Source organism: Musca domestica, unplaced genomic scaffold, assembly GCF_030504385.1.
Source record: "Musca domestica strain aabys unplaced genomic scaffold, Musca_domestica.polishedcontigs.V.1.1 27, whole genome shotgun sequence".
NCBI lineage: Eukaryota > Metazoa > Arthropoda > Insecta > Diptera > Muscidae > Musca > Musca domestica.
This window is the reverse complement of record NW_026712286.1, coordinates 7,734,469-7,747,142: the sequence shown is the minus strand read 5'-3', so window position 1 is coordinate 7,747,142 and position 12,674 is coordinate 7,734,469. Positions and strand designations below refer to the sequence as shown.

Here is a 12,674-nt window from a genome sequence, read left to right as displayed (position 1 = left end):
TACGAATTTTATGTGTTTTAGTAAATAAAGTTACTATTTACTTTAAAATTTGTTATGGTCACTCTACTATCTGTTATTCGTATAAAAAAACATAAATAATTTGTTTATTTATTTGTGCACTTGCGCCTGAGTGAAGATGGATATCAGTGAATTTATAATAGAGAAGATGGACATAACTGAAATTATAATAGAGAACGTAGAATTATGAGTTCTTGTATAATTTTCATTGTAGTCAACAAATGAGCAAAAAGTAAACAACTTCATCAGCTGTTTTATAATTTCGTCGGTATTGTGTTCCATACGACGAATTTTCGCGGCTCATTTTGTCGCCGCGTAGGGCGAAATTCGTCGTTCGCTCCAATTGTGTTCCTAGCTTAACTGTTCGTTGAAATATTAAATTAAAAACATTTAGAAAGAACGCAAATAACATTTTCATTAGAATTTGTTGAGTATTTATGAAAGATCGGAGGAAAAGATCACCCTGTCTTTTTTCGAAAATAAAAACAAAAATATCTTTCAACGTTAAATGTTTTCATAAAACGCGTTAGTTAGATTGCCACTTCCTTTTATTATACGTCAAATAAATGACGAATCTTCGTAAAACTCACACAAAACTCACATAATAAAGGAAAAACTGTCATATAAAAACCAGAAGAACTAAAATATAACGTCTGGAAAGTGATATCTGAGGAAACTTTTACTTTAAGTTGTCAATTCTATTGGTTTTACACCAAATAAATCTTTGATTTAAAAACTTTTATTTATTTGTTTTTTTTTTTTATTAAATGATTTTTTATTATTTGAATAAAATAGTTTGTGTTTTCAAAAAAATAAAATAAATAATAATTGTTTTTCTTTTTATGATTGTAAAATAAAATAACAGTAAATATGTATATAACACTTAAATGCATATTTTTACTCGTTTTGAGATTTTTCTTAATTTGGTCTTTGTGGTAATATTTTTTTGAAATGCATAATGGTAGTGTTTTTTTTATTATGGTCCTAAACTTAAAATATTCTAATATTCTAAGCGGAAAAAACCAACAATACTTAGTTTTTAATTAATGCAATTAGCAGCAAAATTGAATTAAAATTCGGAGAAAAGAAGTCTACATGGTAGCCGATGCTCTTTGCTGTTGACCACCACCATTTTCAACATTGATATAATTCTCCTGGACATCCTTGACCATAAAGTCAACCAAATTATCCAAATCGTATTTGTGTTGCCAATTCCAGTCGCGACGTGCCTCACTATCGTCAAAGACCTGAGGCCATGAGTCGGCAATTTGTTGCCGGCTATCGGGTTGATAGGTCACATGCAAATTGGGTACATATTTGCTAAGCTTTTCCACCAATTCTTCGGGGGTAAATGACATGGCAGTGACATTGTAAACACGACGTTTCAATTGTTCCGAAGGGGCACACATGAATTCGTGCAGGGATCTGCAATAAGATAAAATTATGGATATAAAGAGAAAAATTTAAAATTTAATAATTTGTGTGGTTCTATACCTTAAACAATCCTCAATATACATCATGGGCAAGCGTGTATCAGGTCTCAAGTAGCAATTATATTTTCCAGTTCTTAAAGCCTCATGGAAAATGGCTACGGCATAGTCTATAACAGAATATGAGTAAAATATTTATTGTAAAGTTTAGATTTATTCTTTACAGGATAATCCGATTTATAATGATTTTTATTATGTATTTTTTATAATTGATAAAGGCAACATGTATTCTTGCTGGACAGTACTTCAAATTGTGCAATAACTGCTTTTGAATGTCTAATTTGATGTATGGCCAGATAACTTATCAATTTACTATTGGCAACATTGCAAAGCTTCCTGACCACACTCCAATTTTTCGTGGTGACTTGCAAATAAATTGGTATTTACTTACCGGTGGTGCCACCGCCTGGTGGATCACTGGAAATAACACCGGGGAAACGTAAACATCTAAAATCTAAACCAAACTTATGATAATAATACTCTCCAATCAGTTCAGCGTGAACTTTTGAGACACCATAAATAGTGTGGGGTCTTTGAATCTAAAAAAAATGAACAAAACAAAAACAAATGGTTAGAAAACTAAATCATGTCATGCAAAACCAAATCATCGGGGAAAGGGGTAACCTACTGTAACATTTGGTGTTGGATTGCGAGGACTGTCGGGGCCAAAGGCGCCAATGGTGCTTGGTACAAATATGCGCAAATTATATTGTTTAGCCAATTCGATAACATTGTGGACACCCTCAATGTTGACTCTGCAATGAAAGGAGAAAAGCGTTACAGTTTTTGTGACAACACTGCTAGCTACATATGTGTGCTATTACATTATGACAAGGAAATCCACAATTCGCCATCGAGAAACATGCAATCACAACAAAGTTAATTAAATTGCTTGGCCAGCAATATACACACCGTACATTGTAGACACAAAACAAGCTACATTATTATGTTCACATTTGCTATTGTTGTTATTACAAACAACAATTTAGTAGTGAAAGTCTACTACAAATTTCCATGGTTACACACATACTGTGTACATACCTTACAGCCAATGGCACATTTTGTTCTCCCACAGCTGACAGCAATGCCGAAAAGTGTATCAACCAATCAACTCTGTGATCGACAACAATTTTCTGCAATCCCTTGAAATCTAAAATATCCGCAAAGATATATGGCCCACTTTCAGAAATGGCATCGTTGGGCTTGATAATGTCCGAGAGAATGACATTTTCACTGCCATACTGGGAACGCAACAACTTAGCGCATTCAATGCCCAATTGACCCAAACCACCTGAAAAGGGAAGAGAAAAAAAGAATTTTTTAGATTTACGGGTTTTTACAGTTTTTTTTGGGTTTATATACTAGGTGCTAGTATACAAATACAATTTAGTTTAAAAAATGACTACGAGATTTGTTGTGTGACCTGATACTTTAAATAATTTATCCCAATCGTATGAACCTGGCAAAAATCAATGAAACGTTATTTAATATCATGGTAGAAGAATATATGATGGGACAATGAACTGTCAAACCAATTTCGAAATTGAAAATGTTGAATGAAAAATTATTTAAATTTGTAAAAATTGTTGGAAAACACGAATTATAATAACCTACGAATGACGTCGTATATGAAAACATATACAAATCTACTCATATTTGAAAATAAATTTAAAATGTTTTGACATATCTATGTTCCCAAGCGTTGATGCATCTACCTGTATTCTTCTGCCATGTTTAATATAAGAAATAAAACTACGTTTAGATTTACGAAATCCACTCGGTCTCAAATGTCAATTCTATAACGTACACCATGGTAGAAGAATACAGGTAGTCGCATCGACACAGCTGCTGGGACAATGAACTGTCAAACCGATTTTGGAATTGAAGATGTTGAAAGAAAAATTATTGAAATTTGTAAAATTTGTAGAAAAATTGATATTATAACAACCACCGATTTGCGTGATATAAGAAAATATTTAAAAATATACTTATTTTTGATAAAACATTTTAAAAATGCTGACATATCCATGTTTCTAAGCGTTGATGCATCTACCTATATTCTTCTACCATGGAAAATGGACACAATAAATAAGCACTCCATTTATCACAGATGACCATTTGGTAAGCTATCAGTTTACCGTGATTGAAATTAGTACGAAATATAAACAAAAATTAAGCAATTTTGACATTTTACTTTATTTTTAAAATGTAGGGAACAACCTTGTAATTGCCCATGGTAAAGGAATATAGGTAGTCGCATCGATACAACTGATAGGACAATGAACTGTAAAACAAACTTTGAAATGGAGAATTTTGAATGAAAAGTTATTTAAATTCGTTAAAACTGTTGAAAAATGCACATCTAACAACCACCGATTATCGTCGTATAAGAAAACATATAAAAATCTACTTTTTTCTGAAAAATTCACTTTAAATTTTGTGAAATATCAATGTTCCTAAGCGTTGATGCATCTACCTGTATTCTTCTGCCATGTAATTGCCCCATGAACAACATTCTGTGTAAACACAATTCAAATCATGGCCTATTTTGATAATGTGTACTCAACTTAATAGCACGTTTTGATTTTTTTAATTCTCACGATTTATTGGTTTAATTCAAGCAAATTTACCATACAAAAGTTGACCTTCTCACGACTATATTTATTTTAAAGCCGGTACCATGGTAGGTGAATTCAGGTAGTCGCATCGACTCAGCTGCTGGGACAATGAACTGTCAAACTGGTTTTGGAATTAAAAATATTGAATGAAAAATTATTGAAATTTGTAAAAATTGTTGAAAAATGTATATTTTAACAACCTCCTATTAGTGCCGTATAAAAAAACATTATAAATCTACTTATTTTTGATAAAACATTTAAAAAATTTTGACAAATCAACTTTCTCAAGCGTTGATACATCTACCTATATTCTTCTACCACGGCGTATACGCCAAATAATATTTACGGGATTTTTGAATACGATCTGCGTGGCGTATACGCCATGGTAGAAGAATACAGGCAGTAGCATCGACACAGCAGCTGGGATAATGAACTGTCAAACCAATTTCGGAATTGAAAATTTTAAATAAAAAATTATTGAAATTTTAGAAAAAAAATTAAAAAAAATGCATATCATAACAACCTCCGATGGGAAGGTATAAGAAAACATAAAAAAATCTACTTGTTTTAGAAAAAACATTTAACAATTTTTGAAATATCAATGTTCCAGAAACATACGTTCTTTTTCGATCACAGCGAACCCTATTTTCATAGGAAATTTTCATTTAATAAAAACCGTTGTTTGTTTGTTGTGTGAAAATATTATATAATTTGAGATCAAATATAATACTATCACTATGTATTCAATAGAAATAAAAAACATATGCTAGTGGGTGATAGCAAAAATTATGAGTCATATGTAAAAGTAACCAATTTTGACATACACATGGAAATACATATGTATAATATAAATGACAGCACATATGTAAAACACATGCCGTCTGCTAATGCCTTGAATATATCAAATAAATTGGAATGGTTGAGAATGGGCGGTTTCATAATCTTGTCAATGAACGCTTAAGTATGGTACCCACTATAAAACATGAACAAACTAAAGCCTAAAGTTTGCCAAATGCTGTGTTTCATGATTTGACACATTATGGCCGGTTATTATATCTTGCCGATAGATAAAAAGGCGATGTTGTCTGACACATAAAACGTTTTTCATTATTACAAGTTTCATTTAAGTATGAACTGTCCGATAAGCAAAAGTTCAGATCATCTTCCCTTTATCTTTTAACGCAAAGTTTACTGAATTCATGTTGCCATATTGTTTATTGATAAAATGGCAATAACAGCAAAATTTTTTTAAATAAAAAATGGATAACGCAAATTGTTTATTTTATATTGAAGAACTGAATTATAAATTTAATTTCACGAAATTCGCACTTTGTTTATTGTTTTTAAACTAAAATGAAGATGTCATTGTGAAAAAAATGCAGTGAATACCAGTTACTTTTAAAAAGCTTGCCACATCTCTGTAAAAATACACATATTTTAAAGGAAAGATGTATTAATGAGAACCCGATAATGTGATCTTTATACTTCAGTTTTCCTAAAGTAAGGGTTAATAAAAGTGGACTATAAAGGAAAGATATAAGAACAGGCCTATGCATAATATTTTCCGCAGATCACTTTCAATGCTTTGGCATTAAATAAGGCAATAGGTTTTTGGAACAGAGAAACGAATAAACATTAATTTCTAATTTCTTGCCTCCCTTTTATCCATTTTTATGACACATACTGTATCCACCTTTCGAGTTACATATTTAGGAGATTAATACCAAATATTTATGCATAAAATTCTCCAATAATTTTTTTCTTTATACTGCTTACACAAGGCTTTTATTAAATCAATACAGTTTCTTCTCAATGCCTTCTCTTTTTTTGGCCATGACAACAAAAAGTAAAATTATTGTACATGCATTTGCGGAAATCTGCAAAAACACTATGAAGGCCACATACAAACAAAATTCAAACAGTAGTTTTTTTCTGTTGAAAACTAATGTTAATAACCCCACTTTAACACAAACGCAATCTCCTATGCTCTCTACAATATTTTTTAAATACCAAATTATTTTGAGCAACATTGGATGATGACATATTTCGCCTTGCTTTCATTGCGATTTTTTTTTAGAAAATCATACGATGGCCTTGATTTTGGTACACGTTTTTAGGATGTTTGCCAAATCTTTTTGAGAAAATCAAAATGAATTATGTTAGATAAAAAAATATATTTTTGGAAATAACGTATGACAGAAAGTTTTTTTTAAGATAAACGCATCTTAAACAAGCCCCTGGGGAATGTCAGTCATTGTGATTATAATAGACTTGGAAAGAAATTGTATTAATATCTGACATAGCGACATGGTTAAAAAGTGTTAAAAAATTACTAAACGGAAATATTGTATAGCTAAATGTTATGGAGGCCTGATGGGGGTTATGTAAAAACGGAGCATTTAAAATGTCAATTCCATTGAATATAACAGAGCATTTACACTATTGAAGATTAACCCACTCGTTTTATTAGATGTTGTGTGTTTAAAAACACTCTTAGAAGGATATAAAAGCCGATTAGCTAATGTTTGTTTACGTATACGTACACAACCATATAAGAATAATACAAGTAGATGCATCAACGCTTGGGAACATTGATATGTCAAAAAATGTTAAATGTTTTTTTTTTTCAAAACTTAGTAGATTTTTATAATTTTTCTTATACGACAGCAATCGGAGGTTGTTATAATATGCATTTTTAAAATTTTTTTTACAAATTTCAATAATTTTTCATTTAAAATTTTCAATTTCATAATTGGTTTGACAGTTCATTGTACCAGCAATTTTGAGTTTTTTTTAGTTATTGTTCGAATGCAAAATGTAAACAAAGCCCTTGCGAAAACATATGCGACTCTGGGGTAAACCGCAGTACTAATGTAAACATCCAGCAATGCCTTCCGTTAATAAGTAGATATAGCAACGGATTTAAAATAAATCCGGTTGTGAGATGATCTATTTTTGTATGGTAAATCCGGTTGGTTATTCGATAAAACAAAAAATCCTGGTAATGTGGTTTAATTCTGATTTAATTATGTATACAACAACAATTGCAAAGAAGACCATTTGTCATGTATTTAAATTAGAATTTTATGTAATGAGAATAAACATATTCTATGGATACTACGGGGGTATTTTAAATATATATTCTTTGAAAATTTAGTAAGAGTTATAAACATTAATGTGTAAACTGTTAGAATTAAAAATGTTAACTTAAAATGGTGGAGTTTTAAAGTTAAATGTAAAAAAACATAATTCACTCGTTTCCGACATGTTTATCAAGCTGATTTCATTTATTGACTAAAGGTGAGAATACATAAAACGCTTTTGTGACTAACTTCATCGGCTAGTTTCTTCGGAAAAGAACAAAGAAGAGTAGGACAAAAATCGAACTAAGTCAACCTTAAACTCATTTGTTTCTCTACGAAGAAGCCAGCCGATGACTTAAGTGTTTTAAAGTTTTTTATGTCATTTTACCTTAAAAGTTTGCCATCCAACAGGAATGACAATGTTCCCGTTAAGAACAATAAAACTCTAGATATTGATAATTTTTTGCGTTACTTTTGTTCAAAAATGATAATGTGTACTCTACTGAAGGGTTGAGCTTATTGCTCGATTATTTGACATGAATGCGATGGAATTGACAATTTAATTCGCAACTAGATTCAGAAAACTACAAACGTACTATTAAAGTACGTTTACACTAACTAAATCGATTGGATTCTAACTATTAATTCTATTTGGATATACGTCAAATAAAATTGAATCTCAAATGCAGTTTGTCATCAAACAAAAATGCTAATGTTATCGTTACAAACAACCCAACAAAGCTCTAGATATTGGTATTTGTTTGGGATACTCTTGGTCAAAGTGGATAGTGTGTACTCTACTTAAGTGTTGCCATAACGGGTAGACTTTATTGCTATTTCCATGTTAGAAGAATATAAGCAGATGCATCAACACTCGCGAAAATTGATATGTCAAAAAGAATATTTCCAAAAATAAATGGATTTTAAAAGCTTTTATTACACGACGTCAATCGGAGGTTGTTATGACATGCATTTTTCAACAATTTTTACAAATTTCGATATTTTTCATTCAAAAATTGGTTTGACAGCTCATTGTACCAACAGCAGGGTTGATGCGCCTGTATCCTGTATCATTTTATCCTGGCTATTTCTTTAAGATACTTTTGGTCAAAGTTGATAGTGTGTACTCTACTTAATTGTTATCATAATGGGTAAAGCTTATTGCTCGCTTATTTGACCATTATGCAATTGAATTCAAAATTAAAGTCCATTGAAATGCCTAAATCCAGTTAACGATAAACCATGGTTGAAGAATACAGGTAGTCGCTCCGACACAGTTGCTGGGGCAATGAACTGTCAAACAAATATTGAAGTTTAAAATTTTAATTGCAAAATTATTCAAATTCGTTAAAATTGTTGAAAAATGCATACCATAACATTTGTCATCGTATAAGAAAACATATAAAAAAATATTTATTTTTTTAATTTTTTGACATCAATGTGCCAAAGCGTTGATATGTCAAAAAAATTTTAAATGTTTCTTTAAACACAAATAAAATTGTATATGCTTTCTTACCCGACGCCAATCGAAGGTTGTTATGATATACATTTTTTAATTGTTAAAATTCAAATAATTTTCTACTAAAAATTTTCCGTTCCAAAATTGGTTTGACAGTTCATTGCTATAAATCATGGTAGAAGAATATAGGTAGATGCATCAACGCTTGGGAGCATTGATATATAAAAAAAATTAAATGTTTTTTCAAATATAAGTAGATTTTTATATGTTTTCTTATACGACGTCATTCGGAGGTTATAAGAATACGCATTTTCAACCATTTTTACAAATTTAACTAATTTTTTATTCAACATTTTCAATTCCAAAATTCGTTTGACAGTTCATTGTCCCATCAGCTGTGTCGATGCGTCTACTTTTTTCTATTTTTCTACCATGCTATTAACCATGGTAGCAGAATATAGGTAGACGCGTCGACACAGCTGCTGGGACAATGAACTGTCAAACCAATTTTGGAATTGAAAATGTTGAATGAAAAATTATTTAAATATGTAAAAATTGTTGAAAAACGCGAATTATAATAGCCTCCGAATGACGTAGTATAAGAAAACATATAAAAATCTACTTATATTTGAAAAAAACATTAAAATTTTTTTGACATATCAATGCTCCCAAGCGTTGATGCATCTACCTGTATTCTTCTGCCATGCTATTAACGTACTATTATAGTACGTTTACACTAACTAAAATGTGTCAAAATTGTGCTTTTAACAACATATCCAATTCAGAGATGGAATATGTTTGAAGTTATCTTGAAATATATGTGTTATGTGTATGTGTTATAATTATCAAGTGAATATTTTTACGTATTACATAAAAAAGAATCGTACTACATAAACAATACAATAATTGTGTATTCTATAGAAAATTCATTGTAAAATTAAGAAGCAAATAAGCATTCCCATCTCTACATTTTCTGTTATTTATCTTGTCACATTTTACTACATAAAAACGGGTTCCCATCTCTGATTTGTGTATGTACAATGTATTTATAAATACAAATTTTGAGATGTTGTCAAATAAATATTTTTTGCAAAAATTCTAAACATATGATTGCATGACTTTGCCTCCTTTATTCTACCATGAGAAAATTATTTGAAGAGCCGTAAAATTGTATGTTCTTAAGAATGGTCAAAGACTCAGATGGTTTTTTAAATTGTCGTTTTTTTTAAATATTTTTGACAAACTATCGGCATAAGAATCATTGATCTTTATTACAAATTTCCTTCCAACTTTGATGGCTGTTTATTTGGTGTTCTTTTGTAAAGCCTTGTTTACACTGAGCATGTTTTTATAAAACTCGCTATTTAGATTGTCAATTCCTTTGATAATATGTCAAATAAACGATGAATCTTCGTAAAGCTGGTAATATAGGTGCAGATTTGAGAAGCCCTATCATAAAACATCTATCTATCTAAAACTGAAATTAATTTATTACTAAGGACCTTAGGGTATAGGTTATGTTCACACCAAACATGTTTTAATAAATCACCTCATTCGAATTGTCATTTTCTTTTTAATAAAAATCAGGTTTCTTGTAAAACTCGCATTTGCGAGGTTATTTTTCAAAATTATTTCACTTCAACTTTTATTTCTTTGAACCCACCAGTTATGAGAATTTTTGGTGGACGTCCCATAGTTCCATTGTGCACAGAACGCCGGAGAAACTCTCTGGCTTTGGGTGTTAAAGTTCCGGTGCTAACTGTGCTTTGCACCAATGTCGTTAAACACTTTCGAAACATTGTGTAATGTGTGCGCGTTTGTATAACTTATGATGACACTTGAATATCAAGGACACTATTTTAATTGATATTTCCTTTTTTCACTATTTATTCGTTCACTTGCACTTCGACGAGAATGATGATTCCTTGTTATGTTTTCTTCTTCTTCTTTTTCTTTTCTTACAGTTCACAAAACTATCCGAAGTAAGAGTAAATCACCAACCGTTGTTGGTGATGTTTGATTGTCAACTGATTTCACTTTTGTGCGCGATTTTCATCAAATCTACTTCTGTTCTGAAATGAAATGAACAAAAAAAAATAAAATTGGAAAATGTATTATTATTATTATTTATGTGTCTGTGTGTCGTGTTCTCACTTGTTGTCTGACTGTAGTTCTATGGAATATAGTCAATGGGGATATGTCTGTTTTTATGTGTGGGTATGTGTATTAGTATGACAATTATTCCATTCTGACGTCCATTATATATATAATAAAAACAAACAACAACAATTATTTTGAGGAGAAAAAAAGTGTGTGTGTGTTTTTTTTTTTTCGGGATATTCTTTTATGTTGTCGAGCAGCGTATGTTTGCCTCCTCGAATCGCGTGTTTTGGATATTTTTGGTTGGCCTGTTGCCTGGCGTTCTTGTTTAGGCCCCCACTGAAGAAACGTTTTGCACTGCCGATGACAGATGCCATCGCATACAGTCACACGTGTACACAAGTGTGGGTAATAGCTATTGCTTCGGATGTTCTAAAAGTGTGTGAAAGTGGGTTTTTGATCAAATTTGCTATTTTGGAAAATTAAATGAAATAAAATTCAGATGAAAACAAAACACTTCAAACATTGTTTTGTAAACAGGTGGAAACACCTATTATGGTAGAAGAATACAGGTAGATGCATCAATGCTTGGGAACATTGATATGTCAAAAATTTTAAAAAAAATTTGTGAAAATAAGTAGATTTTTATATATTTCTTTTACGACGCCAATTGGAGTTTGTTATTATTTGTATTTTTCAAAAGATTTTACAAATTTCAATAATTTTTTATGGAAAATTTTCAATTTCAAAATTAGTTTGACAGTTCATTGCCCCATCAGCTGTTTCGATGCGACTACCTGGGTGAGGTAAAAAAACTGCAACAATGTCAAACGCCATAATATTTACATTTTCTTTAAAATTTTATTGAATAAAAGCAAAAAATGTCGGAAATAGCTTCAAATTTTAGAATAAGTTTAGATTCCTTCGAATTGGTCAACTTTGGCACGAATTATGGCCTTCAAACGGCCAATGAAACCGTTACATGCTGCCCGAATGTTGCTCTCTGGGGTATTTTGGCCCATTCCCGGCGAAGCGTTTGTTTGAGGTGATAGATAATTTGGTACCTTTTAGTGCCAACCTTGCTTTCAAAATACTCCAGGCACAAGAGACCAACGGATTGGTATCCGGAGATTTTTGTGCGCTGAAAATGAAGCGATGAATCTCATTTTGTAACCATTCTTGGGTGGCGCGTACTGAGTGCGATTGAGCTGAGTCCTGTTGGAATGTCCAAGGTCTGCGGCCAAAATGTTTGCGTGCCCAAGACTTTAATACATCCTCCAGAATATTTTCGCGATAATATTCGGCATTTATTCTAATGATTTATACGATTAATACGCCATGGCCGGAGCTTGAGTTCTGGTGGCCAACTGAAGGTGCACATTTCAGCTGACCTCTTTGGCAAGTAAACACCATCATTTTATTTGTTTACAAACTGCTGGACAACGAACTGCCAAATTCGGCAGTTCACCACTTTCGGCCAAGCGAAGAAACTTTTTAGCCCTTTTGAGTCTATTTTCTTTCTGTTGCGGTGTAAGTTCTTGCACTTTTTGCAATTTCAATGGCTTTACCTCGAGCTCATTTTTCAATATTTGCCGAATGGAAAATTGCGATATGTTCAGCTCAAGAGCCTTTTTTCGGCCACTGCGACGCGAGTTTAAATCAAGTCGCTTCTTTACTTTTCGCACCATTTCTGCTTGACGTCGGGCGATGATGCGAGACACAACAGATTTATTCACATTTTAATGCTAGAGTGCTCTAACGATAGCCACTTGTGGTTTTCCAGCCAAATATAAAGAAATCACACTATCCCGCTTGAATTCCATCACAAATAACTTTTTTTTGCTGGAAAATTCTCACCAAAATACGCTTGTAAACAATATAATAAGCTGTCACTGGAATAATTTTA

At 31.6% G+C, this 12,674-nt stretch overlaps 2 protein-coding genes across 2 annotated transcripts in view; one reads left to right on the top strand and one right to left on the bottom strand.

Annotated features, from left to right (window-relative positions):
- The window catches only part of LOC101893535 (protein artichoke), a 69,180-nt gene that overhangs the window by 28,110 nt on the left and 28,396 nt on the right, over positions 1-12,674 (top strand). The gene's annotated exons all lie outside the window — the stretch shown is intronic.
- LOC101892730 (L-threonine 3-dehydrogenase, mitochondrial) lies at positions 800-10,727 on the bottom strand. The gene is made up of 6 exons (XM_005184266.4): positions 10,332-10,727; positions 2,550-2,799; positions 2,137-2,263; positions 1,900-2,047; positions 1,513-1,618; positions 800-1,443 (listed from the first exon to the last, which is right to left on the bottom strand). The coding sequence occupies exons 1-6, from the start codon at positions 10,465-10,467 to the stop codon at positions 1,110-1,112; spliced, it is 1,101 nt and encodes a 366-aa protein (XP_005184323.1). The 5' UTR covers positions 10,468-10,727; the 3' UTR covers positions 800-1,109.

What these genes read in the sequence shown, in the direction of transcription:
- LOC101892730 (XM_005184266.4), bottom strand. Translation starts at nt 10,467, where the DNA reads ATGTTTCGAAAGTGTTTAACGACATTGGTGCAAAGCACAGTTAGCACC. An exon ending in ACCAAAAATTCTCATAACTG is followed by an intron (nt 2,800 to 10,331) that starts GTGGGTTCAAAG and finishes TTCCCTTTTCAG; the next exon opens with GTGGTTTGGGTCAATTGGGC. An exon ending in ACCAGGCGGTGGCACCACCG is followed by an intron (nt 1,619 to 1,899) that starts GTAAGTAAATAC and finishes ATTCTGTTATAG; the next exon opens with ACTATGCCGTAGCCATTTTC.